Source organism: Galeopterus variegatus, unplaced genomic scaffold, assembly GCF_000696425.1.
Source record: "Galeopterus variegatus unplaced genomic scaffold, G_variegatus-3.0.2 Scaffold1932, whole genome shotgun sequence".
NCBI classification, from domain to species: domain Eukaryota; kingdom Metazoa; phylum Chordata; class Mammalia; order Dermoptera; family Cynocephalidae; genus Galeopterus; species Galeopterus variegatus.
This window is the reverse complement of record NW_007728043.1, coordinates 203041-229375: the sequence shown is the minus strand read 5'-3', so window position 1 is coordinate 229375 and position 26335 is coordinate 203041. Positions and strand designations below refer to the sequence as shown.

The 26335-nt window shown below is 37.8% G+C and overlaps 1 protein-coding gene across 1 annotated transcript in view; it reads right to left on the bottom strand.

Annotated features, from left to right (window-relative positions):
• Positions 1-550: 550 nt before the first annotated feature.
• TMEM123 (transmembrane protein 123) overlaps positions 551-26335 on the bottom strand; it is a 52675-nt gene continuing 26890 nt past the window's right edge. Inside the window, exons 3-5 of the mRNA XM_008579628.1 lie at positions 8615-8893; positions 8228-8381; positions 551-3155 (exon numbers count right to left, since the gene is read on the bottom strand). Of these exons, the coding sequence (XP_008577850.1) occupies positions 3131-3155; positions 8228-8381; positions 8615-8893 (458 nt within the window). The 3' untranslated portion in view covers positions 551-3130. The remainder of the gene's footprint in view (positions 3156-8227; positions 8382-8614; positions 8894-26335) is intronic.

Below are 26335 nucleotides of genomic sequence, written 5' to 3'. Positions count from 1 at the left end.
TTTTTTTTTTTTTTTTTTTGTCTTTTTCGTGACCAGTAAGGGGATCACAACCCTTGGTGTGGGGTTGCCCGCACCACGCTCAGCCAGTGAGTGCACAGGCCAGTCCTATATAGGATCCGAACCCGCAGCAGGAGCGTCGCCGCACTCTCCCAAGTGCGCCACGGGGCTGACCCGCCACTCCCAAGTTTCTGATTTAACAGATCTGGGTTGGGGCCAGTCATGTTGCTGCTTGTCCAGGCAACCACATGTGGAAGACCATAGCTTTACAGTTAGTGTCAGTTTAGCACATGCAATCTGCCTTTTTATTTTAGGCTTTTTCTATTCTTGTTTTTTTTTTTTTTGTCCTTGTTGAGACCAGCCGCACCACGCTCAGCCAATGAGCGCTGTGAGCGCACTGGTCATCCCTATATAGGATCCGAACCTGCGGCGGGCGCGCTGCTGCACTCCCAGTGCCGCACTCTCCCGAGCGCGCCCACTGGCTCAGCCCAAGGCTTTTTCTATTCTATTAACTTCTCTTCAGTTTAACGATGCCAAACAACACATATGAAACTCTTACATAGAGAACAAGTTTTATTCAAAAAATAGATCTTGATAACAAGGAAATACCAAAAGGTGGTCATTATAATAAAAAGAAAAAGAAAGGTAACAGGAGTTTGCTTTTTTTTTTTTTTCCTGAACATACAAAATTATCAGTATAGTATACTGCCAACTCTCATTTACCTGTATTTGAATTATTCCTTTTATGGATTATCCAAGGAAATACTAAAATCACAGATTAGCTTCTGCCTAATATTTAGACATACATGCGGATTGTTTTTATCTTCAAGTAAATACATTCTTAAGGAATGCAAACAAAATTGAGCATTTGCTTAAGTAAACATAATTAGGAAGATAAGTTTATGCTTAGGAAACATTTCAAAGCAAAATATTATTTTGCATCACTGTTTCCCTCCATTTTTGCAAATAACAAAAAAAAATATGGCATTGAAAAGTATTGGTATTTGAAAGTAACAAATTATACTACTTATAAAAAAGACATAACAGAGAAAAATACATAAGTAAATTATTTCAAACCCCAAACAGAAAATTTTCAAGGAAAATAATGACAAGTACTTAAAAAGTGGTTTTCTATCTTCAAAGTGCTAAAGAAACAATTATTCAAGAAAAACTTTAGGCCAGTCCACAAAGTTCTGACTGACTTGAAGTACTGAAACACCAAGAATGCAAGAGATAAAATTAGTAGTTAAATTTAAAAGCCCTCTTTTTTTTGGGGGGGGGGGGGAAGGCAAGGAAATGAAAACCATTGGTTCCATGAGCAGTTAGGGCCAAGTTAGTAACATACAACTCACTCATCAGCCTAAATGTATTTTCAAACTAATCTAAACATGTTTCATAAAATTTCCTTCATACTCCATGTGTTATTACATCCAGTCATATCCATATTTATCAGGTCAATTGCTTATACAGCAATTAGAAACAATCCTTTAAGTATTCTTGATATCTGGTATTCTCTGCAAACCAATAGTTGATCGCAAAGATTTAATTTTATTCTATCAAATGTAGGTGGCATGTTCACTAAGGACATCATAGCTCATTTTTAGACTTTCAGAAATTGGTGTGATTTACTTTGGCCCTCTAACATAGAAATACTATCTTAGTATTTATTGTGACTAAATACCTCTTTTGTTAAAATGTGACCCTGAGTTTTGAGTGTTGGAATATAAACTGTGAAACTAAAAACACTCCAATATACACTGGCTAATATCTGTGTCTTTACAATACTGTGCTTCTTCTCTTTTAACATAATGCATCTGAAAATACCTCCCTCTTCAGCAGTGAAGTAAGAGGAGTGGTCTGGGGGAATACCCAAATAAGGAAGCAGGAAATTTCCTATCTAAAAATTCCTTTCTTAAAACTTCATAAGAATTTATTCCAATATCTGTTGGTGCTAATTTTTATGTAAAAATGCCATTTTCCCAAATCTCTGAGCAAAATGAGTACATGAAAATGCATTGTTTTCTTCCTGCAGGTTAAATATCCTGGGGGTATTCCCACAATCCCTGGCTTAATAAACATAACATTAATCTACAGTTTTGACTCCACAGAATTCTAAATGTTGTTTTGGAAATCATATAAGAGACTTTTTTTTTTAAGTTAGGTGTGTTACACTCCATCAACAATTTCTAGATACTAAAAGCAGCTCTACATTTCTTAAAAAACATCCACTAAATATAACATTAGAATTAACAAGTGAGAATGAAATAAAAGCAATTTCCAGTGGTGACAATATTCTCACAGTAGCAAATAATCTAACTTCTAGGAGTTTTTCCCTATAATGCTAGGATTATTTAATATTAACAACTAAGTCTTCAAAACATTACCATGTTACACACTGTGCAGTTTATCTAAATTACAGAGAAGAAAAGAAAATTATATCAACACTGAAAGCTCAAAAGAAGTTATTAATGAAAATACATATTTGGCAATGCTCCAGTGGATCTCTACCAGGGCTAGGCCCAGGTATTGCTTTGGATTTTATATGAAGATTTTTTTTCTGGTGTTTTTGTTTCTAGACCAACTATTACACTTTAAAACATATACAATGTTGATCCGTTCTTAAATTGTGCTTCAGGCCTGGTTTACTCATTTGTATAATTTCTGTTGTGTGGCATTAGTCATTAGAATATATCCAGCACTGAAAAGCACTGAAGTTCTTTGTGTAAGCAACAAAGACACTCAAAATCCTGAGTGCTATGACAAGCTCCTTATCTGTATGTCCAGATGGCATCCCGCCCTTCAGTGATGATGTCTTTCAATACTGGTCCTATGTGATCAATGCCACACACACAAAAAAAGAGAGATAGGACTTATTTGTCTTACTATGTATTCACTAAAAGTGAATATAACCATTGCATTAACTATCTATAAGCTCCAAATGTTCACTAAAAAACCCAAACCAAACCCTTTTTACCTTCAGTAATCATGAAGAATCTTTACATATTTATGTAGTACATTGTATGTTATATGTGTGGCCTATTTATACTATGTTCAAGAATATTGTTTTAAACTATTAACAAACCAAAATAAATTGATATGGCTGCAATCTTCTGTCCTTGGTCCTTAGATTTCCTTAAATGATGGCATCGTGTTCATCACTGTAATATATCAAAAGTTACAATTACTTTGTTTTGTATTTGTATCAAAACTACTTACATGTTCATATATGTAAGTAAGTAAAGATAGAAGTTTCAAGCTTCACAATCAAAATTAATGTCATTGCTCTCTCTAAGTTTCTTAAAAGTGACTGGTAAAATGGTGGTTAAGGATTCCAACAGGTTGTCAAACCTGCACTCAAATCTCTGCTCTTTTTGGTGGCTATCTAACTTTTGACCAGTTTTAGCTATTATAATCCTCTTTTAAAAGAAAACAAACAAAAACGCCCTCATATAATTTCTTGAGCATTTACTATGTGCTAGGTGTTATGTTACATACTTTATATCTATATCTCATTTATCATCACAGCAACCCTGTGCTGAGGCATTTTTCTTCATTATCCCACTTTGCAGACAGAAGTCAAGCATGCATGTGAACTCTTTTGTCCTCAGAGCCTGAGCTCTTGACCACACACACTATACTGCCTCGTTTATATAAGCATGAAAAGGCACCCTGCTAGTCAAAGGCAGAACCAGAATCAAACTAAGTCCATCTGGGGCTGGGGGGAGAGAGAAGTGAGTTGCTATTCAGTGGCTATAGAATTTCAGTTATGCAAGATGTAAGTTCTAGAGATCTGCTGTACAACATTGTGCAACAAGTGTATATCATACACTTAAAAGTTTAATAGGGTACATTTCTTATCAAATGTTCTTACCACAATTGAAAGAAAAAACCCAAAAAACACCACAACTAAATCCATCTCCCCAAACCCATCTTTTAACCATTTCACTCCACTCATTGTCCATTGTGACTCTGAGAAATAGGAGCTAAAATTTTAATCAGTGTTATTGTCCAATAAATGAAAATTAGAAATGCTCACTAATACTAGATACAGAAGATCTCATTTCTTTAACGGGACAAATTTTAAGTTCTTAGCTATTGAATGCCATTTTTACAGTTTCAAAGGAAAAACTGGCTTTAAAATGGGACTATGTTTTTTAATGTAGAACTAAGAAAAACACAGCCAATTAAACTACAACACAGTACTCTCTCATCCCATAAACTGTAAGATGTATCCTAATTGCAGAAATGTTAAAATGTGGGGGGAGAAAAGGGTGAACTTTGACGTGACTAAGTATGGTGTTTTCATCATCTACTGACTCTCCTGTATGAAAATAAGACTTCTATGAGTGTGAAACTTCTAGAGTCTGTGCTTCCGCCAGCATAATTCCAATACAGTATGGGGATTCTGGACTATGACTTCTTCCATAGGACATACAACATTATCTGGTCATGTACATGTGAAGAAAAATTAGCCCATGAAGCTAAAATTACATACTTTGTACTTAAGGCAGTTTAAAATTTAAAAATAGCACATCTTAATTTAATTGTTTCATTATTTAATAGCCTCAATCATATCAACAAATATTGATATAATAAAAAATGAATTGCATGTAATTTACTAGAATAAAAATGTGCCTAATATTTAATTGATGAAGTTTACCAGGAAAAGATGATAAATATTTCTAGAAATACGTAGTAGTTTTTAAAAATATTTCATACTTTAAAACATTATGTATTCTTTTGTATGTTGATCTTCAAAAGGTTAGAATTAATGTTTTGAATATGCTTTTAATCTGACAAAACACCACTTTGATATTCTTTTAAAGTGAGTTTGATATGAGATACACAATATAACTTAAATACAATTTTCTTCTTAAAATATCATTTTTAAGTGACAGTAATATAACTTTGCTAGATCCCATTTTCATTTTTGATATTTATTTAGAAGCTTACAATGAACTGAAAGTTTTGGAACCTTTCTGTGTTCTTATTTAGTACTTGTTATAAACATGCCAAGAAGTCTGATTTGCTTTTATTTTTATATGTATTGAATCATACCTAGTGTCAAAAATGGAAGATTCCCTTCAATGGTCTATTCCATTTCCCAAAATGTGTTCCACACAATATTAAGTCCAATAGATAGATAATTCTAGTTCTTCTTGAAAAAAATGGGAGAGGAGATTTATTCTTTCAACAATATTTCAGAGAAATATTTCATTCTGTATTCCCTCCTGGTAATTCATAATGTACATCAGCACATCAAAGGCTTAGAGAAGTCTTGTAGTAAATTGTTTTATTTTACTTTATTCAATCCAGCATTTCCTAAATGTTTCTGATATGGGAACTCTGTGTGTAGGACACATATCTGTATAACAACTGTTAACCTACAGAGCAAATCTTGGAAAATGGTCATCTATTCTGTGTCATTTATAGACATTAACAATTAAAAGAATGAACTGGCTCTTGTACATTGTCAGTGGACTGAAAGTTTGTGTCCCCCCCAAATTCATATGTTGAAACCCTAATCCCAATGTGATGGTATTTGGGGGTGGGGGCCTTTGGGAGGTTATTAGATCATGAGGGTGGAGCCCTCATGCATGCAATTAATGCCTGATATGGACTGAATTGTGTCCCCCAAGTTTTATGTATTACGAGCTTGATCTCCACTGTGACTGTTAAGGGAGTGGAAAATCCTGTTATGGTAATTGAAAGGGCCTTGAAGAGGTGATTAGATTCCGAGGATCATACCCCAATGAATGGATTAAAATGAGAGCACAGGACAGTCTCTTTCTCTCTCTCTCTCTCTCTCTCTCTGCTCTGCCATGTGAGAACCCTGCGTTACTGTCACCACCAAGGCCTTCACCAGATGTGTTTCCTGAACTTTGGACTTCCCAGCCTCTGAAACTGTAAGCAATACATTTTGTTTTCTTTATAAATTACCCAGTTCCAGGTATTTTGTGACAAGCAACAGAAACGCACTAATACAGTGCCCTTATAAGAAGAGGTCAGTGAGCTCGTTAGCCCTCTTTCTGCCACGTGAGGATACAATGAAAAGTTGGCAGTCTGCAACCTAAAAGAAGGCCCTCATCAGAACTCACATGTGGGCACCCTGATCTTGGTCTTCCAGCCTCCAGAACAGTAAAAAATAAGTTATTTGTTGTTCAAGGTACCCGGTCTAGGGTAATTTGTTATATCAGCACAAACTAAGATAACATATGACTCTAAAGACTAAAACCAAGACAACTATCAGAGCAACAAAAATGAGGAGATGACACATCTAAAACCATAAGACATATAGAGCTATGCAGGGTAAACACGGACTGTTGAGACTTGTTGACAAAGCTCATCTAAAAATAAAATGATAAAGTACTAACCATTCATTTAAATAATCAAAAACATGAGGCTCTCAGAAGAATTTTACTTTGTCTTTCTCATGGAAAGCAAATACTTTTTTTTTTCAAACCACGGATGCTATTTGGTACCACCAAAAGACACGAACAAACAAGGTCAATAGCCTGATGGTTCCTGGTATTTCCTATGATCGGTGGTATAAGCAAGTAAAAACAGTTGGCTAAACTTTAGTCTCTAGTAAAAAATGTTTAACACTAGTAAAATGCAAACATTTCTATAGGTACATACATCCATTTTCATTTGCAAATAATTATAATTACAAGCTTGTACAAAAACAATTTACTTTGGGCAGAGGGGTAATGAGAACATAACTCACACGTCTACTAATTATTCATCCTAGAGATGAATATTGGCTTAACTAATATTCTGGCATGATAATTAAAGACATGCAGAAATAATATATTTTTTAAAAAGTCCTGACCAATCAAAACTTACATGGTCTTCTTTTGAGATATGTCTATTCAGGTCTTTTGTTCACATCACTAATCATCAGGGAAATGTAAACAAAAACCACATAAGATGTCGCCTCATTATGGTTAGAATGGCTACCATCAAAAAGTCAAAAGCTAACAAGTGTTGGCAAATATGTGGAGAAAAGGGAACCCTTTTCTTTTTTGGTGGGAATGTAAATTAGTACAGTCATTACGAAAGCAGTATGGAGGTTCCTCAAAAAACTAAAAATTGAATTAACATATGATCCAGCAATCCCACTACTGGGTAGATATCCAAAGGAAATGAAATCAGTATGTTGAGGAGATATCTGCACTCCTATGTTTACTGTAGTACTATTCACAATAGCCAAGGTATGGAATCAACCTAAGTCTCCATCAAAGGATGAATGGATAAAGAAAATGTAGTATATTATACATACTGGAATACTATTCAGCCATAAAAAAAAAAAATGAAATCCTGTCATTTGCAACAACATGGATGAACATGGACGACAATGTGTTAAGTGAAACAAGCCAGGCACAGAAAGACAGATATTGCATGATTTCACTCATATGTGCAATTTTTAGAAGTTGAGCTCAGGGCTGGCCAGTTAGCTCAGTTGGTAGAACATGGTTTTATAAAGGTCAAGTGTTTGGATCCCCATGATGGCCAGCCTCCAAAACAAAACAATGTTCAGCTCATAAGTAGAGAATAAAATAAAAGTTACCAGAGGCTGGGGAAGGTAGGGGGTGGAGGGATGGGGAGAGGATGGACAATGGGTACAATGTTAAGAGTTAGATGGGAGAAATAAGTCCTGGTGTTCTAATGGAACTTAGAGTGACTACAGTTAACAATAATGTACAGTTAATGAAGATCAAGCATCATTTAATGGGGGGTACATTCTGAGAAATGTGTGTTAGGCAATTCTGTCATTGGTGAAGTGTACTTACACAAACCTGGATGGCCTACTACACACCTATGCTATACGGTATGGCCTATGGCTCCCAGCCTACAAACCTGTACAGCATATTACTGTACTGAATACTGTGGACAACTGTAACATAATGGTAAGTATTTGCATATATAAATATATCTAAATATATAAAATATGTAAAATAAAAATATGGTATTATAATCTTATGGGACCACTGTCATATATGCAGTCCTTTGCTGACTGAAACACTGTTATGCAGCACATATTTCAAAAAAGCTAGAAGAAACTTGAATGTTCTCACCGCAAAGAACTGATAAATGTTTCAGGTCATGGAAATGCTAATTACTCTGATTTGATCATTATATAACGTATGCACATATCAAACCATCACTCTGTACCCCATAAAAAGACACAATTATTATGAGAATTAAAATTAAATTAAAGGAGACTTACATGGTTCTATACTGAATGCCTCTTCTTGAATAATACATTTTGCATCCAATGTAAAGAATAGACAAAACTCCCAGTGTTAATACAATACCACCAACAAAGCTCCCAATATCAAATTTTGATCCTTTATTTTCTTTAGAATGAATAGTTGCTGTGACTAGAAGAAAACAAAACAAAACAAAAAGGCTTTTTAGTGCTTTCTTTTAAAAACATTGTTAATTAAAACTTTCTGAATTTCTGTGTAAGAACACTGAACTGGGGATGAGGGGAAATCAAGGCATAGAAAGATTCTGTACTATTTTTGCAAAATGGGATGATGACCTAAATGTAGCACTTAACCTAAATGTGGCATTTAACAACTACTTGCAGAAGGTCAATTTTAATACATACTTGTTACTGATGAAGAAACAGATGTCACCGAACTATTGTGGGATATGGTTGTCCTGGATGTTGACATCTGAGTTGTGTTTTGTGAAACAGTTGTTTTGGATACAGACGTTAAGGTGGTGGAAGTCGTATTTGTTGACACCCCTGGTGTTGCCATTTTTGATGTTGGTATGGTTTTCAAGGCAGTGACTGTCGTATTGGTTGAAACTGAAGTTGTTGATGGTTTCACAGTGCTGTTTAAAGATTCATTTGTAGGGTTGAAAGGCACGTGTTGCATATTCTCTGCAAGAATGTTGAGAAACATTAAAACTGGAGCTTATAATTTAGGGAATAAAATCCCACTTCCCTGTGACTTTCATTACATAAAGCAAGGTATCATGAAAGATATTTAGTCCGTTAATACTTGCGCTATACGGCAATAAATATTTCAAACCAGTAAAATACTCAACAGAAACCAGGCCTAGGTAAATAACAAAGTTAGAATTTTTATGAAAATATGAAAAAGATAAAACCCAGAAGACTGAGTTCCTTCAACGCAGGGACAGTGTCTTGGTCATCTGTGTTTATAAACATTTTAACATACTTTATATCACATATTCGGCTTTCAACAAGTATTTGCTGAATGGATGAATAAACTAATGAATATAAAAAGGGTTTTTAAAGTTCAAGTTTCTCTGCCACATCCCTCTCTAAGGAGCTTTGAGGACAATTAGTAGTTGTATGTTTCTAACCCCCAAGTAGGATGTATGTATCGGGGAGTTACTCTTTCTAAGGGTAAAACCGACTTCCCGTAATGCATTAGAAAGTGAGGTACCATCATAGAATATGGCTAGCTGGAAATTTCATAGTGGTAGTAATAATTTTCCACAGTTGGAAAGGTATTTCTAAAACTATTCTGATAGCTTTAAAAATCCAAAAGCCAGTATTATGTGAGAAAATCATCTGATGATTTAAAATAAACAACTTAAACACCTTGCACCTCATACCTGAAACTGAGTTTTTAATTTTTGGTACACAAAAAGGAATAGATGCTATCATGTCAATACTCCTTAAAACAAACTTGTAAAAACAAAAGTCTTTTTTTTGTTTCTCATTCGGTAAAGGTTTCCATTTTGTTTGTTTGTTTGTTTGTTTTTATAAAATAAGCCATATCACCAAAAGCAAACATTTCTGTGTTAATAACATTGTTTCATACTGTATTTTCTTTGGAACTATGCAACTTAACTAACATTTACAACTACAGATACTTCAGTTACTATAATTTACAACACACTAACTAGGGCATGAAGACATTTAATATATCTTGCCCCTTTAATATGATGTAATTTATTTCTGTATTTGTTTCCTATCTGTCCAAGTTTATTTTCAGGTTTATAGTTTATTCTCAGGTTTACTGGTTTCCTATGCATCTGTATCCATACTTCCATCTTCCATTTTCCTTTTTATGTCCAAATAGTAAAAGTAGAAAGAATTAACCATTGGCCTGCCTTCTGCTTTCCCCCAGTGAGAGCAGTACCAATGCCCTCAGGCTCCCTGCACCGCTGTGGCCATCAAGCACCAAAAGTGATTATTTCATATATTTTCATCCTGTCTTCCACAACTATTTTGGACTTGAAAGATTTCAATATTTATTCTTGACTTAACTATACATACACTGTTTTTAATAGTTCTGTTTATCCACATTATCAGCTTTTACTACTCAAATCCCTACTACTTTCTCTCAACTTTGTTTCTCTCTTCTGTGTGGTCTCTTCCACTGAGTTTTACTTATTTTTTAAAAAGGCCAATAGAGGGCCGGCCCGGTGGCGCACTGCTATAGTGCGCCGCTTGGGAAACGCGGCGGCGCTCCCGCCGAGGGTTCGGATCCCACATACAGACCGGTTCCCGCTCACTGGCTGAGCGAGGCGCGGGAGCGACACCGAGGGTTGCGATCCCGTTGCCGGTCCTGGCCCGGTACGGGTGCGACACTGAGGGTTGCGATCCGTTGCCGGACACGGAAAAAGACAAAAATAAATAAATAAATAAAAAGGCCAATAGACAAATTATCCAAGTAGATGACACAAATTCTGTGAACTTGAACCAATCTTTTATTGTCCAACTTTGAATGCTCTATGAAGAGATATAAATAACACATTTCAGCATTAAAATAATCACCTTTTAAGTTTAAACTGCTGAATGAATTCTATTGTAATGAATACAGCAAAGAACCAGCATTTAAATCATATCTTTAGAACAGGATGATCTTTTTGCAGAGTAAAACAATGAACCCAATGTTGCTTTTCGATTCAACACACACAGCCTGCCTCCCACCTCCTCCATAGTAAGACATTCTTCAGAGCTACTGTACAAAGTCATATGGGCAAAAATGGCAGAGCTGTTATAGGTTAGTTCTCCACTAAGAAAATCCAAATTTGTTTAAAAAACAAACAAACAAAAGCCATGTAGCTGAAAATTTCTACAAATTGACAAGAGAGGCAAAAGAAGTTATGTATTAAACTGTTTTATGATGTTTAAATGTGCAAACTGCAATGCAAGGATGCACTCTTCAAGGTTGGGAACTCATATCCAATGACCCAACCCTCTTGGTTCTGTAATACAAGTAAACCATCATTTGTTTTCCTCTACAAATGATACCATCCCCAAGTTTGGCCTTCCTTCTCTCTTAATTGTTCAGATATTGACTGGTACCTCCAGGGAGTAGCACAGTTCACACCTGCATAGAGATGTTAGCAAAACAGATCATCCACGCAGGACTTGCAAAGGAGAAGTCCTATCTGACTCTGCCCATCTTAGCCACTCAGTCTCTTCCAGCCTCTGAGAAGCTGAGGCTGAAAAGGCACAAAGAGGATACTGCTGCTGGAGAGTGTCAGTCTGCTGTGGGTTCCTTGTACCCACTTCCACCTCTGCCTGTGGGGGAAAGAGGAGAATGCTATTCCTCACTCCATAGCAAGCTGGAAAGGCTTCCAGGGAACTACCTGAAGAGATGGACAAGTATCTCCTGGACTTAGATGGACACAAAGATTAGGATTTGACTCAAGCCTGAAAACTAAGCCTAAAGGTGAGATGCTGTGGCTGAACACCATGTACCTATCAGCAGACTTTAAAAGCCTGCCCTGGGAGTAGACTCTATCTCCAGTGACAGCAAAGGTTCTTATTTCCCATGAACCAAATTAGACCCCATGGAAAATGGCTGTCACAGGGTTGCCTTTAAAGGTAGCTTCCTAAGAAAGCACAGTCTAGAGGGGTTGAGATAACCAGCAGAGGGGTGGAGCACCAAAAACTAGGGCTGAGAGAGTATAGTGAGGGCCAGCTGGAAGAGAGGCCCTGCTGTTATCAAGGGAGCTGAACGGGAGGGGAGGCCTCAGTAGGAGGATCTCCCAGGAACCTACCAAAGAGAGCCACACATCTGCAATCCAGAGGGTACCTATGCCAGGTGAAAACAGTCCAGCCATCGACCAACTGGCTTTTTTTCCTTAAGCCTCTCTAGGCCTGCCTCTGTAAGGGTCATAAAGAGCAGAAGTGAGGGGGAGAAGAGGTGGAACAAAGAAGGAAGCCAACAATGTCAACTTTCCCCTGCAAGCTTCTAAGCCTGAAGCAGGCCTGGGCTGGCAGAGGGCAGGAATTGCAATTTCAAATCACTGTAGAGTTCCATTATTTTGGTATTATTCTGAGCAGGAGCTGTACCCTACTAAATAGAACTTATTTACTAAACTGGACACACTGTCTATAACAGCTCAGCTAGTACAGGTAAGAAGGTTAAGCCACCAGGGAAAGGGTATATGTGACACACAGTTGTCCATGCTTGTTGTTAAGGGTTGAACTGTGCCACCGAAATTCATATATTAAAGTCTTAACCCCCAGTACCTCAGAATTTTGAACACACACACAGGGAGAACACCATGTGAAGATGAAGGCAGAAATTACGGTGATGCTGCTACAAGCCAAGGAACACCAAAGATTGCCAACAAACCACCAGAAGCTAGGAGAGAGGCATGGAACAGACTCTCTCTCTCTCTTCCTTCAGAAGGAAGCAACCCTACTGACACCTTGATTTCTGACTCTAGCCTCCAGAACTGTGAAACAAGAACTTTCTGTCGTTTAAGCCAACCAATTAGTGGTGCTTCACTATGGCAGTCCTGGCAAACTGACAGACTAAGCTTCAAAATTGATTTCTATTTATAACCAAATGTGTCTCTGCACAACTCGCATGAGTGGTTGTGCTGAACTGGTTCCTTTTACACATCTTTGAAACTAATCACTGTAAGATGAATTAAGTCAGTAAATACTTGTCAAACCACTCTCAAAACTTGTTTAAATAAAGCAAGATTATCTACAGATTTTAATCAGAGATTTAAGAATTTCTCAATCTTAACTCCTGGTTTCAACTAACAATTACAGGGAAAATGCAGTGAAGGGCTATAATAATGGTATCCACGCACCTTCCTTCCCAGCAGCAGCAGTGTTTGGCCCATGATGAAAGACAACGACAAAGAACATACATATGGATATGAGTGACGTTTTGACACTGCCATAAAAATATTCAAACAGTCCAATCAGTTCTCAATTCCTGTTTCATGGTAAAACTATTCCTTGAGCCCAATTCTTCTATGATAAAATTAGAGCTTCCACTTACTGAGCTGTTCCTTTTACCAAGCCTGGTGATGTTTTCTAGGCATGATGGGTACAAGCTCAAGCTCTGGATCAACTCAGCCATTTACTTGCTGGGGTACCTTAGGCAACTTACCCGACATCTCTGAGATTCACTATCCATCCTCATCTATAAATTAGAGATATTACAAGGGTTTAGGAGAATTAACTGAGATAATCTGTGTCGAGCATTTAGCACAGTGCCTACTATGGCAGAAGTACTCAATGAGGGTTTTTTTGGGGTTTTTTTTGTTTTTCTAAATCATTAGTTTCATTAACTGTAACTCCCCTACAGAGCTGCACTGTAAAGTTCCCTATCGGAGGCTAAAGAGTAGGAACTGTCAGATCCCCCATTTACCACTGTTACCATAACTACCAGCTGACTAAAATCCTACAGAAGAGGATGCTCTTGGGGGTATTTTCAGTTTATCAATGCAAACAGCCAAAAAGAAAAAAGTGACGCCCAGGACTTTCTCTATTAACATCAGCTAGCCACCTTTTTATTGCAACAAGGCCAAGGACACTATGAAGCAGTCTGTTGTTCTCTAGCACCATATAAAAGTACTCATCAAAGTCTGGATTTATTCCAACTATCTGTTTAACTCTGATGTGTTGAAGTAACTTTCCTTATTCCTATAACCTTGAGTCCAAAAATAACTAAGTGCCATTTTTTTTCCTTTAACCTAAATATTTCAAAATTAAGGGTGACATCTGTTTTCATCAGGGCATCAAATATACACTTAAACCAGAGTTGAAAATACACACCCAATTTTTAAAAATCTCCTAGTTATTTTTAAATGGGACAGTAGCAGCTTTTCATTTCCTATTATGGTTGTCAAGAATATTGAGCTATTTAAGACATGGACCACAAATTTCTGGTGGCACAGAGTTATTTTTAGGGGTCTGTGTCTCTAAGCATGGTCTGCAGTTTGAGTGAATTAAAGAATACTCCTGTGTGGTTTTCTGGAAATTTTTTAAAACTGAAAACCTTCAGAACCTCTTTCCTACAGAATAATATTTCACAACATTACTCTATCAACTATCCATGTAACCCCAGAAATATTATTTAGAAAGCTAAGAAGGCTTTCCTCATTGAACAGAGCCAACAGACTCATTCTAAACATTCTTCTGAATTCAAATTACCCGAGGATCAAAAATCCACAGAATTGAAAATCAATTAGATTTAAAAAATCTCTTAAGGAAAAGAAAAAACAGAAAAATCTAGGTTTGAAAAAAGAATCTAAGAGAAAACTGGGCTTTTAAAAAGTCTCACCATCATAAAGAACTGTGCATTTTCTAAAAATCAAATATATTTTCTGAATTCCTAAAATTTCTAAATTCAAAAACTAAAATTTCAAAAGGGAAGACAACCACATATATATGAACACAGAAAAATAACAATTAGGGTCTCTTAAATAAGTTACAGTATATCTGCAGTAAATTTTATTTCCACATTTTAGTTACACTATCATTCACTCTACTTCAATATTCTATTTAATATAAACAGGATGTTTGTTTACTCTGGCAAGAACTGAAAGAGGCATCTTCATTCAAAGCAATAGCCTGTCTCAAGGACAATGAGAACTTTCTAACAACTGTGAGAAGCAGTCCAGCTAAGGAAATTCAGTCAGAGGGTGATTGTTCATTCCCAGAGGTGTATGGAGAGAAACTGAGCAGAGAGGGTCAGAAAGTAGCATGGCTTGTCAGGGCAGTCATACTGGGCTATGTAGACACTGTCCAGGCTTTGTTACACTTTTGCCATAGGTCTTACCCTTTCTACTCCATTACCATTCTATTCCAGATTCAACCCACGATTACTAACCCTTGCTAATTACCAAAAAAAGGCATGAATCACAGTCACAAGGGCATTAGGCAAGACTGATACCTTCTCTTTATTCCTGCTCAAAACCCTCCAAGCTGTTCGTCCTCCCGTCTTTCTTTGCTCACTGTATCTGCTACTCCTCCCCAACACACTCCTGCTAGGCTGGCAGCTCATGTCTCCCTCAGGACTTTCCAAACATTTGTTCAGTACCTACACTCCATGCCAAGAACTAGGCAAGGAGGCTCTGCAGATACAGAAAAGATAGTCTTTACCTGCTAGGAGTTCGCTGTCTAGTAAGGAAGGTAAGGAAACAATACAGTTACAGTATGGCATTCCAATTTCACCTCCCTCCCATGCAGCTCCCTTTTTATTGAATACCTATTTTTTGTTTTTCTGAATTCTTAATTGTGTATTATTATTCCTTTAAAATTTAATGTATCTTATGTGGTATAATACAAAATTCAGCTGGTCTTTGTCCCTGAATCCTAGCACAGAAGCTCCTAAAAAAAACCCTTAGAATTTCCTGAGTGATAGGAGTGTCTTTTGTTATTCACAGGAAGCCCTTCTGGCTCACAACTGAATTTATGCTAGTGAGGTGACTTAGGGTGGGGACCGTAGATGACCTCAGGATGGGGCTTCTCATCAGAAAGACCAAGTATTAAGTTTCCTCCAAGAAAGGGAGCGGTGGATAGAAATTAAGCTCTATAAAAACTCTTGAACAGAGATTTGAGGAGCTCCAGGCTTGTGAACACAGCAAGGTGCTAGGAAGGCAGTGCTCCAAGAGGGCATGGAAGCAAATACCTTGCCCTATGCATCGCTTCCATTGGCTGTTTCTGAGTTGTATTCTTTATAATAAACCAGTAAATGTTAAGTGTTTCCCTGAGTTCTGTGAGCCATTCTAGCAAATTATGTAACGCTGATTTATAGCTGCCTACTGCAAGTACAGGAGCTGGACTTGCAATTAGCATCTGAAGTGAAGATAGTCTTCTGAAGCTGAGCCCTTCACTTGCGGGATCTGATGCTAACTCCAGGTAGACAGTACCAGAATTGAATCGTAGGATACCCAGCTTGTTTGGGAGAACAGGTCAGTGTGAGAAAAACCCCACACATCTGGCACCAGAAGTATATGAGTGTAGAGAAACAGTGTTTTCCCAGATCTTATCTTTTCAATGAAAATTAACTAGTTATTAACTGCAAGTACTACATCTTACATGTTCGTTTTACTCTACTAAAGTGCCAAGCACAGTAGTGGGAAAACTTGATCATTTCTAGCATATGCTCCAAACTGTGCAGGGCACTAGGGGAGATACCCAGGAGGTGTATAGGCTCTTCACCATAACAGACAAGGCCTCTGCTCCCTCTGCTGCCTAATCATCTGCCACTCCTTTCTGCCCCAGCAGGATGATCTATCTACCCACCTTTCCCCTGACATGCAGTTCATTTCTATGTTTCTGTGGTTTTATTATGTTACTTCCTCTGCCTGACTGCCTTCCACCCATTCTCAGCCTAGTGAAGTTCTACTCATATTCAAGGCCCAGCCTAGAAATCACATTAAAGGTACATTAAAAGTAAATGGACTAGGGCCGGCCCGGTGGCGCACTGCTACAGTGCGCCGCTTGGGAGTGTGGCGGCGCTCCCGCCGAGGGTTCGGATCCCACATACAGACCGGTTCCCGCTCACTGGCTGAGCGAGGTGCGGGCGCGGCGCCGAGGGTTGCGATCCCGTTGCCGGTCCCGGTCCGGTACGGGCGCGACACTGAGGGTTGCGATCCGTTGTCGGACACGAAAAAAGACAAAAAGGAAAAAAAAAAAAAAAGAAAAAAAAAAAAAAAAAAGAAAAAAAAAAAAAAAAAAGTAAATGGACTAAACAGGTCACTTAAAAAACAAAAGATTATCAAACTGGATTAAAAAACTATAAACTGTTTATAAGTAACATATCTTAAATATAAGACACAGAAAAGCTGAAAAACACTGAAAGAAAAACTACAGAAAAATTTATACCGTGTAACTACTAACCAGAAAAAAAGTGATAAAACTCTAATAGTACCATATGCAATAGTCTTTAAGTCAAAAAGCATCAGCAGAAATTTTATTGAAAGAAAGGACATGTCATAGAAGTATCAATCTAGCAGGAAGATATATTTCATATATGAGAAATACATAAAACAAAAATTGATAGACCCAATAAGGAGTTGGAATTTTATCAATAGCTCTAAGCAAATGAATAAGCAGACCAAAAAAAAAATTTCTCAAGGAGAATTTAGAAGTTCTAAACAACAAATTAAGACTTAATTGACATACAAAACATTGTACTTAAAAACTACAGAACTCACATACTTTTCAAAAGCATATGGTACATTTACCAAAATGGACCTAAACCTCATCATAAAAAAAGTCTCAATAAATTTCAAGGATTGAAAGAATACAGAGTACATATTTTGACCACATGAATTTAAGCTAAAATAAACACTAAAAAGATAACTAGCAAATTCACAAAGGATTAGAAAATAAGTAATATACTTTCTAATTACCAATAAAGTAAAAAATTACAATATAAATTTTAAAATATTTGGATAAGGAACCTATAACATCTAAACCCGTGGGATGCAACTCAAGCCATGTTTAGAGAGAAATGTATAGCTTAAATGTATATATTAGAAAGGAAGAAAGGTAAAATGAACTTTTGGTGTGAGGATAAGTTTAGAAAGATTCCTTCCCTTCCAGGAACTCATACAAATGTTTCCACTTGAGGAAAACTTAAGAACTTTTGAAGGTTGTATCTCTCTTAAGTGTGAAAAATCTACTTTCAGAAGCTTCCTTTAAGGCACATGCTAATCCATACCAAGAGAAGGAACCTGGAAACACCTTGCTTTGTCAAACCTCTATTGGAAAAAGCATCTCGGGATGGTTCTTCCACCTGGAAAAGGTCAATTAAAAGCTCATGCATTCAAGTCTATAGATTTCTAAGCTTTCATTGTTCACTATTCTAAAAATTAAAGTATACATTGCACTAAAAAAGTTCGTTCACTCATTCATACATTCAATCCTGGAATCTCTAATTCATTAAACATTGAGCACCTTACTACATGTCAGGCACTGAGATATAAAGAGAAATACATACTCCCTGTCCTCAAGTACGTGATCTAGTGGAGGGGAAAGATAACACAAATCAGAGTATTTATGGTAAGCTCTAAATGAATGAACAAAATGCTGTCGATTAAATTCAGCAAGCATTTAATTCTATAAATTAAACATTTATACTATTATACAGTAACATTTATATATTTACTGGTTGCTTGTTTCACATAAGACACAATGCCAAGTATTAGAAGAGATATGAAAACAAATCTAAGAAGCTTTCAACCCAGTATGGAATATTAGACATGCTCATTTTTTTGTTCAAATATGAGATGATATTTTGTACAAGATTGAATAGATGCAGTTAGAACAGAAACAAGTTACCAAAGTTTGAAAGGAGAAGAGAACGGGGAAGGTGACTTTCAAACAGGTCTTGGATTGGAAAACATGTAAACAATGAGATGAGGAAAAACAGAGTTATTTTTGGTGGGGGAAACTGTAAAAGGATACAGATACGCATGGTAGAGTTCTGAGAATGGTTAAGAAGCCCAATTTACCTGAAGTGTGCTATGTGCATTAATTCAACAGATATTTACTAGAAGCTTAGTATGTGTCAGGTGTTCTAGACACAGAGATTCAACAGAGGGGCAATGACACAGATAATGCAATTCTCTTAATAAAGAGTTCAAGTCCCCCAGAGGCACTCAAGCACTCCCGTGATATAAGGAAGCAACTGCATGCTGCATTTTAGAGGGCTTTAATCCAATCTTCAAAGATCATACAGACTAGGGCTGACAAACTATACAGCTCGTAGGCCAAATTCAACCCACCAGCTGTTAAATAAAGTTTTACTGGAACACAGCCACATTCATTCTTTTACATATTGTCTATGGTTGCTTTTGTACCGCAAAGACTGAATTAAGCATAGTTACAAAAGAGACCACATTGCCCCCAAAGCCAAAAAGATTTACTATCTGGTGCTTCACTGAAAAAGTTTGCCAAGTCCTAATATAGTTTGTTGGTCTGTTTATTTAACTGTTAATACTTTATAAAGGTCTCTGTAAGAATCAAACACATAAAAATTACACACTACCAGAGTCTTCTCTAACAGAAGAACTTGTGGTTCCACACTATAAGCATTACTACAATAATTTTAGTCTAGAAAATACTCACTTTGGCCATAAGCTTTTTTTCTTGGTAAAGTAGCACATGTAGCTTATAGAAATATAACTCCCTAGTATTCTCTCCAAGATGTAGTTCTACGACTCTAAATGGGATACTTACTGTATGGTGGTGGTTCTCAACCCCAGCTGCTCATTTGTCACCTAGGGAGCTTCTGAAAAATAACTATGTCAGATCCCACCCCCTGATATTCTTATTTATAATTGGTCTGGGATGGACCTTAGGTGATTCTAATCTACTGCCAGGGTTGAGGAAACACTGCTGTATAGGATTATTAGTTATAATAAGCCAATTTATAAATCAGAAAGCATCTACCAGGTGTATATGTTAAAGTAAAAAATAATTTTGATTTTAAAACCATTTCTTTGTTCATTCTGGCAGAACCAGCAATATATTACGAACACTCCCAAATAACAAAGATAAAAGATGCCACTACCTCCAAGAGAGTGCTTACCTCTGTTTATCCTAACAGGAAGGCAGGCATGCATTTAATTCCTCCTAAAGGCACAAAATTATGAAGAAAGAATTTAAACGGAAAGAGGGTGAAGGTGAAGATGAGGCAAAAGGTATGCCTATTTTACTCAACTGCAGATTGTCTGAACCATCAAGAAGAGACACTGTCCAGTTCTGGCTCTTGCGTTAGTACTAAGAAACAGATTTTTGTTTTTTTGAATGCTCCCTCAGGCAGCATAGCCCATAACCTCATTGCTAGCGAGAGTCAAAGGCTAAAAAAACCCCATATAATCTGTAAACATTCTGTATTGTTCCTGACAGAGTTTTTCCAAGAGGTGGTACAGGTGACAAGAGTAGACGAGACAGGAATAATAGTGCTTGTTATCTGTCAACTCTTGGAGTAAAACATTTATTTGAAAAGGCCCAGGCCTGTTAAAAAACGGGCATATATTTTAGATGGAATCTTTATTAAAACTAAAAGATCTATAATTTAGGTAAAGTAAAAGGTTGCCCTTTCTAAAACTGAGATACACAGTGATCCAAAAACAGCTACTCCTGTAGAACTGAAAAGGTAAATAAGTTAGAAAGGATGACTGCCTCCCCCTGGAGTAACTGTGGAGTTGGGATGTCTTCCTTGGGAGATCCATTGGGCTTAAGCTTAATAAACAGGAGTTTAATATGAAGGAAAGTTTTTAGATCCAGTGCTTTGTCTGAGAACAACTTGGAATCCAGAGTGTATTACTTGCCTATTGCTATGAAACCAATTACCATAAACTTAGTGGCTTAAACTCCACCATTTATTAGTTCACAGTTGTGCAAGTCAGAAGTACAAATGGGCTCAGCTGGGTTCACAAAGGCTGGAATCAAGGTGTTCACTGGGCTGTGCTCTTATCTGGAGGCTCTGGGAAAGAATCTGCTTCTAAACTCACTCAGGATGCTGGCAGTACCTGTGTCTTTGAGTTTGTAGGTCTGAGGTCCCCATTCTGGCCAGAGCTTGTCCAGTCCTTCTCAAGCTTCAAATCTCTCCGCCTTCCCTTCTGCCACCAGCCAAAGAAAACTCTTTGCTTTTACGATTGGGGGTGGTGGTGGGGGGGGTGGGGTGGCCAGAATGGGAATCTGAACCGGTGACCTTGTGGTTATAAGGCTGCACTCTAACAAACTGAGTTAATCAGCCAGCCTCTCTTTGCTTTTCAAAGGCTCATCTATTAATGGTAGGCTCATGTGGATAATCTCTTTACCTTAAGGTCAACTGATTAGTAACCTTAATTACATCTGCAAAATCCCTCTTACCATGTAAGATAACATAATCATAAGAAAGATATCTCATCATATTCACATGGAAGGGAATTATACAAAGTTGAAAGTCACTGGAGCTCATCTTAATATTCTGCTTACCACACAGAGTTTTGGGTAAAATTGACCTTGCTTTGTAAATCTGGGAAAAGTATACTTTCTAGCTGTCAAATGGGAGACAGGATTAGCAACTTCTCACTAAATCCAAAGGTTCAAAAGGCAAATGGAATTGGCCCTCAACCACAGGCAGGCTAAAGTTCTCCTATATGAATTTACTGACCATACTTGGGTGTTTTTTTGGAGACTACAAAAATATTCCAATAGACTTTTCAATTTAGTAAGTGCCATGTTTCCTCACGTCCTGAATAATTACTAATTGGCTACCAACATCAACTGTCAAACCAAGGTTAAAACCTTGTGTATAAGGCCACAGAATTAATCCAATGGTGAGAGGCAAGAGATGGGGGGGGGGGGGGGTTAAATGATTCTCTAGCAACAAATCGCCAAAAGAATTACAAAAGTGTCCTCCTCCAGCAGCTCTTAGGCAATTAAACTCCTTACGGCAACTGTGGGTCCAGACTGTCAGACAATGCTCTCCTTTTAAGCAATCTTTAAACTACTTTTCTTATTCAATATATTCCACACCAATTCCACACCAGCAGTACCTACCCTTGAAGAGGGGACTATTAGAGTAAGCTCAATGGGTCTCTACCCAAGATGGCTGACTTAAGAATAAATTTACTAATCTAAAAAGGAGAATTCAATTGATCTATTTATAAACAGAAATTATTGGTATGGATTAGAAACACTTAGTATTAAGATTGGGGGTGGCTTTGCCTGCATTTCTACCTAGGAGGTAGTATTATCAATTCTATCCATCATTTCTTCAACATTTGCTAGGATGCTTGGAATGGCTTTTCTGAATTAGGTAGGGAATAAACTGCTTCTCCCCTAATGTCTTGAAATATTAATAATGCTGGAAATACACTTCAAGCAATTGTGAGAATTCTTATTTTCCATTCCAGTTACATGCTGAGGCCGAATTTCTTTCTGTAGAAACTTAGAAAATGTATTAGATGGTAATGGAAAAAAATGATTTTTTTAATATGTAAATATGCACAAATATATGCATTACATATATGCACCTTAAAAAAATACGCACTAAGACACTGACTTAGAAACTGTTTGTTCCTACAGATCCCCTCCCCATCCTTGTCCACCCTGCTCTCTGTCCTGAGAAGCGGTGCTTAGGGACTGCACTGACAGGCTCCCTTGCCCCCAGGCTTCGGGTTAGCTTTCGCCAAAGGAAAAGCATCATTACTAACCCTCTATATTCCTCACGGTCCTTATTGGCTCCTATAACTAATTTGATTGCAAGGACAGTAAAAAGATCTGACCTGGAATGAGCTGACAAAAGCTCAGCACTGTGTGCTCTACAGGTATCTGCCCCTAATGAACACTGAATGTTCATTCTGGGTCAAATACCATTCTAAATATTTAATAAACATTAACAATTTTCATAACAAACCTAGGAGGCAGATGTTACTGTCATCCTCATTTTACAGATGAAACTAAGGCACACAGAGGTTGAGTAACTTGCCCAGAGTCAAGTAAGGAAAACAGCCAAGATTTGAACTTGCGCATTTTGGTTCAAGAGTCCCTGCACTTAATCACTATTAGGCTGCTAGTCACAAAGAGTAGTGCCACCAAGTCGAAAAGCTTTGGTTGGGAAGGATGAGTGGACGTGTCATCACTCCAACATTAGCTTTAACATGCTGCTGGCTAAGAATGATAAAACTCGTGAATACATACATTTTAGGTAGAAAAAGTAACAACATAAACACTCTCAGAATTACTCCAAGTATTTCATAAACCTCAGCTGAGTATGTACTAAATATTCTTGATGTTCCATGTTCTACAAACCTGCACACAAGAAATATTACCAGCCAGTCTCCATGGTAAAATTCACATAAAATAGTAACAACGACTTCTCACGCCCTGAAATATCATTTCGTTGTCAGAGCAGGGATAAAATGTGTGAGAAAACATGTCTGAAATATTGTGAAATACCATTATTACAGCTCTATTTGCACTCTCAAAAGGCTGTGCAGGTGGTGCTGCCACTCACTTACAGAAGATTTATGGTGTAAGCGTGGAGAATAAGCATGTGTGATGTGCAGCTGCCACATAAGAATCTGGTCATTAACAAGCTCCAACACACCACAACAAAGAAATACTCAGTCAGCGAAAAAACAGTCTGCTCGAATGTCAGCACAAAAGAAATCCCTACAGATGACAACGATACAGTTTAGTACCCACTAGTAATTCTAATTCATTGTGTAAAGGCACTAGAAGATTTAATATTTAATACTGAACATTTTTTCTTGCAAGACAAATGAAAAAATGCAAACTTTGCAATTACTAAAAATAAGCACTTGCTTAATGTTAGAAATGGTACCAGAGTCAAGATGGCAGTAATCTGTGGAAGTAGGAAGAAAACAGTGAACATTTGCTGTGTGCCAGTCCCCGTGCTAGGTGCTTTTCATATTCTTGATTTTTAAAAAATTTCATGTGACCTGGGCCGGCCCGGTGGCGCACTGCTACAGTGCGCCGCTTGGGAAGCGCGGCGGCGCTCCCGCCGAGGGTTCGGATCCCACATACGGACCGGTTCCCACTCACTGGCTGAGCGGGGTGCAGGGAGCAGCACCGAGGGTTGCGATCCCGTTGCCGGTCCCAGGCCGGTACGGGTGCGACACTGAGGGTTGCGATCCGTTGCCGGTCATGAAAAAAGACAAAAAAAGGAAAAAAAAAAATTTCATGTGACCTATGTAATAGCACTAAGACAGGTGGATTTGCTCCCCTCAATTTACAGATGAGAAAACAGAAAGTTAAGTAAATACCCAGAAGGTTAAGTAAACTACTATTAGATGTGGTGATGAAGACACCTTAACATAGATCTTTTGACTCCTCTGAGCCTGGTGCTCTTGTCACTAGTTAGCTCATTGTTTCCTGATGAAAATCCATCTGAATTTAAGAGTTTACCATATCTCGTGTTAACTGTAGGTACTGATTAGGTATTCATTTTACCACTATCTTCACTGCACTAGAATCACCATCAGTAAACAAATGTACACATTTTTCCAAGAGCCTCATAATTTTTATTAAGCAATACTAAAGACATATAAAAAGGTACAAAAAATAATATAAACATCTGTGTTCTCACCATCCTGATTAAGAAATAAAACTTTGCCAATTAAGAAATCCCCAAAAGATGTGCCTCTCCTCAACTGCATTCCTCTCAGAGTAACCACTATCCAAAATTTAGGGTTTATCATTCTCATACATTTCTTTCTGTTTTTACTTCACACTATTTCTAAGCAACATAATACTGCTTTTCATATGTTTAAATTTTATATAACTAGCATCATGTAAAACATATTTTGTTATTTGCTTTCTTCACTCAATATTATGTTTATGAATTTCATGTCGACATCTATAGCTCCAATTCATTTCTCATAGTATTTAAACTTTTTTTAATTTTTAGAGCTATGTTTTAACATGTTTTGTGTTTCTGAGTCTGACTACATGCAATGACTAACTCCAATACTTTTCTAAACAATCTTCCCAGAGCACAGATGAAAAGCAAAACATATTTGCACTCATTCAGGTTCTTTAGTTATAAGAGATCAATCCCTTGGGTCCTCAGAACCCAACAATCCCACTTCTAGGAATCTACTAAATTCTAGCTGAAGATGTATATGTATGTTCACTGCAGCATTGTTTAGAAGAGTAAAAATACCCACTAATTGGGGCATGTTTAAGGAAATTAGGGTATATCCATATTATGGAACATAATGTAAACATCAAAATGAATAAGATAGAGCTGTACGTACTGTGGTGGCTTTAAAATATGTCCACAAATTCTTTGATATGCCTCCCCTTCAAAAGGTGAAGCCTAATTCCACTTCCCTTGTAGGTGGACCTAACTTAGAGACTGTCTTCTGACAAACAGAATATGGCAGAAGTGCTGTTACATGACTTCTGAGGCTAGGTCATAAAAAGGACAGCTTCCACCTAGCTCTCTCTAGGATCACTCACTCTCTGGGGAGCCTGCTATATGTTGTGAAGATGCTCAAGCAGCCTGTAGGGAATATGAAGGAAAATGGTCAGATGCTCAGATGTTCAGAATCTTGCCAAGCATCTGATGTAAGTAGGCATGTATGCCCAAGTGTCCTGGGTTATGACTTAAGTATAAAGGATGAGTGGCTCTGATCCACGCTCCCCCTCCCCCAGGAGGGGCATGGGGAGGCCTCTACTGCTGCTGGAGACTGTTGCTGCAAGCTGTTGCTGTCAGTGCCCCTGGGATGCCCTGAGAGGCCACTGCCACTGCTGCTTCTGCTGCTGTAAAGCTGCTGCTGCTACTGCTAAGGACTGAGTTCATGTCATCTGCCAACAGCTCCCAGGATCTTTCCCAATTACCTAGCGTAGAACTGTGTGTGAGGGGTCTGGTGACCCAGTCTGTACAGTGGGTTTGAAGGGTCTGAGCCCTAGCCCTGACAATACAAATGGAAACTTAGTATAACTAAAATAATGAAACATTTTGGCTTTAGTTATGCCAAATTGTATGCCTAGCCATACAATTAGTGTAGCTATTGCCTCAACCTGACAACTGGCATAGTCGTGTAGTTATTTGTGTAGCTTTACACAGCCCTACAGAGAACCTCGTGTGGAGAAGAAATGAGATCTCCCGCCACCAACCAGCCATGTGAGTTAATCACCTTAGAAGTGAATCCTCTAGCCTGTCAACCGTTTATGACTGAAACCTCAAATCTGATACCAGCTAAGCCAATACCAAACTCCTGACCCACAGGAACCATGAAATAATAAATATATTTTTAAAACACTAATAAGTTCCGGGGTTTTGCTATATGGCAACAGATAACCAATAATGTATTAATACAAAAAAAATTAATTCATAGTTCAGTCAAAAAAGCAAGTTAAAGGGGCCGGCCCGGTGGCGCACTGGATAGTGCGCCGCTTGGGAAGCGCGGCGGCACTCCCGTCCGAGGGTTCGGATCCCACATACAGACCGGCTCCCGCTCACTGGCTGAGCGAGGCACGGGAGCAACACCGAGGCTTGCGATCCCGTTGCCGGTCCCCGGTCCGGTACGGGGGCAACACTGAGGGTTGCGATCCGTTGCTGGACACGGAAAAAAAGACAAAAAAAAAAAAAAAAAAAAAAAAAGAAAA